The 6,762-nt window shown below is 30.7% G+C and overlaps 1 protein-coding gene and 1 long non-coding RNA gene across 2 annotated transcripts in view; both read left to right on the top strand.

The window, feature by feature from the left end:
* LOC106686858 (uncharacterized) overlaps positions 1-1,746 on the top strand; it is a 15,906-nt gene extending 14,160 nt beyond the window's left edge. The window contains exon 2 of the long non-coding RNA XR_010843279.1: positions 1,579-1,746. This is a non-coding gene — a long non-coding RNA (uncharacterized lncRNA). The remainder of the gene's footprint in view (positions 1-1,578) is intronic.
* Positions 1,747-2,152: 406 nt separating this feature from the next.
* Positions 2,153-4,395, top strand: LOC136795002 (uncharacterized). Its single transcript, XM_067046920.1, has one exon. The coding sequence runs from the start codon at positions 2,301-2,303 to the stop codon at positions 4,254-4,256; it is 1,956 nt and encodes a 651-aa protein (XP_066903021.1). The 5' UTR covers positions 2,153-2,300; the 3' UTR covers positions 4,257-4,395.
* Positions 4,396-6,762: the final 2,367 nt, after the last annotated feature.

The following is a 6,762-nucleotide window of genomic DNA, read 5'->3' as shown; positions in this document are numbered from 1 at the left end:
TTATTTGTTTGTTTTCATCTTCCTATTGGTATTTTATGATTTTCCTATTGGTATTTTTGGTCTTTCCTGAGTTAAGCCCAAGGTATTCTTCAAATTTTGACCAAGGGATGAGGGTTTACTTTATGTAAATGTGATTAAATATGTTTGGTCAGCACTTTGCAATAAGTATAGCTTCAAATTTTATTGGTTTGATTTTTTAGACAATATTTATCGATTTTTTAAAAATCAATTGAAGTAGACGGTTTACTGTTGTATCTATTCGATAAATTAGTTTACATAGCTGTATCATATTTGTTTAAGAATCTCATTTCTTTAGGGCAAGTTAGGAAGCTGGGTGTGAACAGATTCAGTAATGTTGCTGATTAACAAGAACCTTTTGGAAGACCAGTAGGAAGTGTGTTAGAGATAGATTTGTTAATATGAACTTAAAATAGACTATTGAATAGGTATGAATTGATGAAATATATCAGGTGCTGTAGAGATCTTTATGTGATTAGTTTATTTCACTTATTAGGCAAGTTAGCACTGTGGTTACTTGCATTAGGCTGGATCATTTATTCAATATTAATTTTTATTCCTTCATTCTATGATACTTAAAAAATTTAATTCACCTATACATCAATCGTTGGAAGAAATGATTTTTGTTAGATTTATTGTTTAAAAAAAATAAGAAGTAAAATAAAATAAAATTGTTCATTATTTTTAGTCTTACCTGAACTACTTTGATTCCTGGAATTTGGAGTAGTTTTTAATTTTTTTTTTTCTTTTTTATTGTTAAACTAATATTCAAATATGGGAAACTGGGTTACCCCTTTGTGATCGTACACTTTCAAATAAAGTTCCATTCTTCAAAATGTAAAGAGGTGAATTTATAGACTAATAAATGGTACATGTACCAACTCATGGAAATGTCCCTAGATTCAAATATTATTTCTAAAATTACCCTTTTGATAGCCGGGAACTTAGTGAAAATAAAATATATCATTTGGTACATTATTTAAAAAATAAAAATATTTTAGTTTCTATTAAATATTTTGAGATTTTTTTTTAACCACCATCCAGCCTATCCTTCAATTAATTCTATACAATATACTAAAAAAAGTTCCAAGAAAATAAAGTATAATAAAAAAATATAAATTATTTTCTTTCTAAAGTTTGACACTATCAATTCTAGTGTAATAGCATTTACATGTGAATAATTATAACTTGGAACTTGGGTTTTAATGCACACCTCAAGTAAAGAAAATGGGAGAAGTCTAACAGTCTTTTGCAGTGGGTACTGAGTTTAAATATTTATATTCAGTTCGATTGTGTTAATTATTTTTATTTTGGTTGTTTGTATATGACTATCTCTACTAATGAAACACTTTTTTTTTTTTATTAAAGTAAAAGTAGTTAGTAATTGAGTAAAATACATAAGGTTAAAGCCAACACCTTCTGGTTGATAAAAAAAACAAAACATAAAAATGTGAACCTTATGAGTGTGTAGGTTCAAAATTTTATAACATTATTTTCGTTACATGTATTTAAATTTAGCATAATTTAATAGGTTTCTAATATGCATTTTTTTTTTTTCAGGGAACTATTGGCTCTTACACATTCTACTTGAACTATTGGGAAGTGCAACTAATTGAAATTATCAGTTTGGCCTTGTTTTTGTTTTATATAAGAGTATAAAAATAATGTAATAATTATAGTACAAATATAATTTTTGTTGGCCCTATACGACTATCCCAACAAACTAAACTTTTTTTTTTATTTATTTATTTAATTTCATTAGGCTAAAACTGATGCCTTCTAGTTGATTGTATTAAAATAAATAATCAAACGTATCAAATTTCTGATGCCTTATAGTTGATTGTATTAAAATAACTAATCAAACGTATCAAATTTCTGATGCCTTCTAGTTGATTGTATTAAAATAAATAATCAAACGTATCAAATTTCTGATGCCTTATAGTTGATTGTATTAAAATAACTAATCAAACGTATCAAATTTCTGATGCCTTCTAGTTGATTGTATTAAAAAAATCTAATCAAACGTATCAAATTTCTGATAATTAAAGTTTGTTAAAGTATTTAAATTTAGCATAATTAAGTGGGCTTTTAATTTATATATATATATATTTTCAGATAACTACTGGATCTTACACATTCTACTTGAACTGTCGGGAAGTACATCTAATTGAAATTATCAGTTAACCCTTGTTCTTTTTTTTTAGGCATAAATGTATCCCCATATTTATTAATATATATTTGATATCTTTTTTAAGTCGTATTTGTGGTAGGTCTTTACAGAAATGCGAAAGAAATCAAAGAGCCTTTCTAAAAAAAAATCAAGAAATGGGCATAGTAAGGCTAAGAAGAGTAGAACATTAGCAGCAGAAGATGTTTCACTGTTGCCAATTAAATCTTCTCTTCCTTTAGTGCCCATGGAGAATCAGACCCCAATAAAATCTTCTCTTGAATTATCATCCTTATCTCCATCAACTAGTCAAAATACTTCTCAAAATGCTATTGCACTCCTTGAACCAGACGAGTTGGTTAAAATCAATATACAAGTAAAGTCCCTCCTTGACAAGTGTTTCCAGAATCAATCAGAAATAGTAGTGAATCGTCGGGTGTTTGAGGATATAGTATCAGAGACGCTAGCAAATTATTATTCTGAGGAGGATAAATTTAAGAGCGTGACAGAGGCAAAACATCTCACAGATAAGTGTAAAATGCTTCAAACTGAGCAAATCAAATTAAACAGGCAACGATATGCCTTAAAAAAACAGGTTGAAGACGCAAAGCATATTATAAAGAAAATGATTGATGAAAAGAATTTGTTTAACCGTGGTATTATGAGGAAGATTCTTCCATCTGGCATGAAGAGGCAAGTCAGGTCAGTGGGCTTGCAAGTATGCTTAGTAGGGCCTATGTTCATTACTAAACCAGTTATAACCTATAGTACTTCTATAACTAGTCAGTACACAGATAGTATTTTACCTCCTGAAGAATCTCCCCGCACAGCTAGGAAATGTACTGTTAACAAAGAATTTGGTATTAAGAAGGTTAATGAACCGTCTACTTCAAAAGTAATTCAAAGTCAATCTCTCAGTAGTAGAATAGAAAAAAAAAAAGAAAATCTAAGTGGAATTAAATCAAAGGTTACTATTGGAAGAATGTCTGAAGAATCTGCCAGCAATAAAACACTTCCAATCAAACAAAATCAAATTGGAAGTAAATCTAACATAGTTACTAGAAGAATGTCAGGAGAATCTGGAAATAGTAAAGCTCCTCTGAAAAATGAAAATCCAAGTGAAAGTAAATCGAACATTACTAATAGAAGAATGTCCACAAGAAAAACAAAGGTAGAGGAAGTTGAACATAAGAAGCCAACATCAGTTAAAGTGAAGTCCATAAAAGAATTGAATGAGATTAAAAATGTTAAAGAAGTTGGGAATCTTACCAAAGTAGATAGTAAAGGTTTTGAGAATGGCATCCCTATCATTAAACAAGAGAAACTTGAATTGATTGTCAAGGAGGAAGTAATTGATGAGGAAGTTTATTATGATGTTGTTGAAATATCAGAAGATGAAGAGATAATAGAGAGCGATAATAAAGATGACATTAAAATTAAAAAAGAAGCAGGGGTTCAAGTCAATGTAAACAGTAGCACTGATGAAAATTCCTATCCTAAATCCAATGAAGCATCTTCGAGTCAAGGTGCTGGACCATTAATTAAAATAAGGTCTCCTGAATTTATTAATGAACAGTTTATAAAATCTTTAAATTCCTCCAGTACTACAGAAGGTGATAACATATCATTTTGCCAACTACCTAAGTACCCAGTATCTCCTAAGTATCCACCTGATGTTCCTAAGCCTCCTGCTCCAATATTGCAGGTTGGAAAAAAGAGTAATGTTGAAACACAGGGTATCATGTTGACATGGAGCTTTGCATGCAAGAAACCTGAGAACATAGTAGAATATCAGTTATATGCCTATCAAGAGAGGAGTGGTAGGAACTCTTCGAATGATGTTTGGAAAAAGGTTGGGGATATAAAGGCACTACCATTGCCTATGGCGTGTTATCTTTCTCAGTTCGTTGAGGATGAAACTTATCACTTCATAATACGTGCAGTTGATAGTCACAAAAGATTAGGAGATTTTAGTATCCCTGCAGGCATAAAACTTCAGAAGCTAGATCCTACACTAAAAACCCCTGCTGGATCTATATTTAAGATTCCTCCTACTCTGTATAAAAATTAATTTTGTGATAATTTTTTATAAACGCGATTTTACTGTAATTTTAAGTTGGTCTGTGATCTATTTTAGGAGACTTTTTTGCCTTATATCTATATTTAATTTGATTTTACCTCATTGTTGATGTTCTTTATTGTATATAATTTGTTAATAATGTCGATCAAATTTGGTATTTTTGATTTCTTTTTGTACAACTTATTTATTCCCAGTTCTATTTAATTAGTATTAACTACTGCTTGGTCAATGCCATTGTATTATTGATTATTTTTAGTAAATTAAATATTCCTGACGAGCATAATTGTGAATTAATGGAACTGTTATCTATTTTATAGATTATCTTTCAATAAAAAAATATTATATCTATTTTTTTCTTATCCCTTCTTGACACAATATTAACATGAAATATGTTTATTCAATCTTATTATTCTATTTATTAAAACATATTCTTCATTTTTGGATAAAGGAATGCTATTTTAATCCTTGGTGAATATTTAGTGATTTACTCATTTCATTATTTATGTTTACCTTAGTAGCTACTATCATGGTAAACCTGAATGAAATGACAATTCTTCCTGGTTCTGGGGTTTTTTTTTTTTTTTTAGATTCATAGTAGTTTAATAATTTATATTTTTAAATTTTTACAGCTGTATTAAATATAATATACAACTAGTAAATATAATGTTAGTTATATTACTAAAATATGGAGAATCAACCCATTATAAGTCCTCCAATAACAGTTCTAGAGTAAAATGTTTCAATATCTTAAGGATTATCAGGAATTCAAGAGAAAGTGAGGTTAGAAACAATTGAGTTTGGGTGGTAAGGCATCATAGAAGGATTATCATCTGGTTATAACAAAATTGGCAGCACCTATAAGAGATGATAATATGAACATTAATGAAGGATTTTGGATTTTAAAGATTGGATACAATAGGAATGGAGCCCCAAAGCTCAACTCAATAATTCCTGATAGGCCTCTCATATCTTGCCTTATTAAATTCAAGGCTAAAATGTGGAGAAAAATCATTTTTATTTAGAGTTATTATTATTTAAGTATTTTGTCCCACTAGTGAAGCCAGTCAGTTCAAATTATTTCAAAATTTCGCTCATATTGGGTCTTTCCACTTCTGATGAACTGAATGGATCAGTCATAATACTGGTTTTTTTCATACAGTTTAATGGATTTTTATTATTAATGAATCACATTGTTGGAAAGAGCATTTACTAAATGTTTTATTTTCTTCATGTTTGCCACTGAATAAATGGTTTTACAACAGTTACATTAGTATGGTTATTCCCTATTAAGGTCAACATAAAGTAGTGCTCATTGGTGTGACAATGCCACCACCCTAAACTGAACTAGAAAGAAAAACCTTCCTGTACTTTCTGTAATATATCTTTTTTTTCCTACCTCCTAATTTTTCATTTACTACTAAATGCAATATATATACAGATGTAAATTTAAGTGCATATTTAGAAATGTATTAGAACCCATTTGTAAAATGGCATGGTAAAAAGGACAGGATTCCCTGAAGACTGCGTCACAATGATAGTATAACCTGGAGATTATTCAGAGTGGAGAGGGACCGCTCCGCTGGTGGTGGTGTTGGTGAAGATGGTTATAGACTGCTTTCTATTCGAGAGAGCCCCGCTAGCACAGGCCTTGGAGATTCTGAGGTGGAATAGATTCCAATGTCGTCTGCATAAACCACTAAAACTGCCTCTGGAAACTTGAGGTAGTTTACTAGCGCCTTGAAAACGATGAAAAGTATAAGCCCCAGCCCAGAACCTTCAGAAACTCCGTAGGTGGTAGGGATCTGATCCTCGCCAATTCTTACGACGAAAAATCTTTCTAAAGATAGCTTACGATAAGACACTTAATATACAAAATATTTTTGTTTTTATTTAAAAACACACATGATTATATAAAGTATGATTTCATGGTACTTTAGCACCAAAGCGATTTCAACATAATACTTAATCTCAATCAGGTACATTTTCAATTTGAGATATTAATTTCCTCATCGGTTTCTCACATCTTAAAAAAAAATAAAATAAAAATGATAATGCACAAAATCCAGGTTTAGAATCATTTATGAAGCAATGAACATTTTTCAGGTGATTTTTACAATATTTTTGCTGAAACGAAAATTAATTTCTAAATCTATCATGTCAACATCACAGTAGTGCCCTTAACAGTAGTAACCTTTCTTCCCTGACTGGAATAGCAACTCTACTATCGCTTGTTTTGTATGTGCACTTGTATACATAGAGAATGCCGATGTTCCTATTTCTAGGGAGCTCGATGATGGTGAGGGATAAAGTGTAGAGGGGAGTGCAATTCAGTGAAGGCCTAGCTGCCCAATTGGTCGTTGTGATTTCTCCCAGTAATACACCGGTACCCTTCAGCTTAAGGGGCTATCTCAGAGAAGTCCACAGAAAGCGTACTGGCACGAACAAGTGAAAACTGAAGATACTTCTTTTTCAAGAGCTCACTGCAGACAATATTCAT

This window comes from Halyomorpha halys, unplaced genomic scaffold, assembly GCF_000696795.3.
Source record: "Halyomorpha halys isolate HHAL.00 unplaced genomic scaffold, Hhal_1.1 Scaffold36.1, whole genome shotgun sequence".
NCBI lineage: Eukaryota > Metazoa > Arthropoda > Insecta > Hemiptera > Pentatomidae > Halyomorpha > Halyomorpha halys.
This window is presented reverse-complemented; position numbering and strand designations above follow the sequence as displayed.

Coding starts and splice junctions, on each gene's coding strand:
- LOC136795002 (XM_067046920.1), top strand. CDS start 2,301: ATGCGAAAGAAATCAAAGAGCCTTTCTAAAAAAAAATCAAGAAATGGG.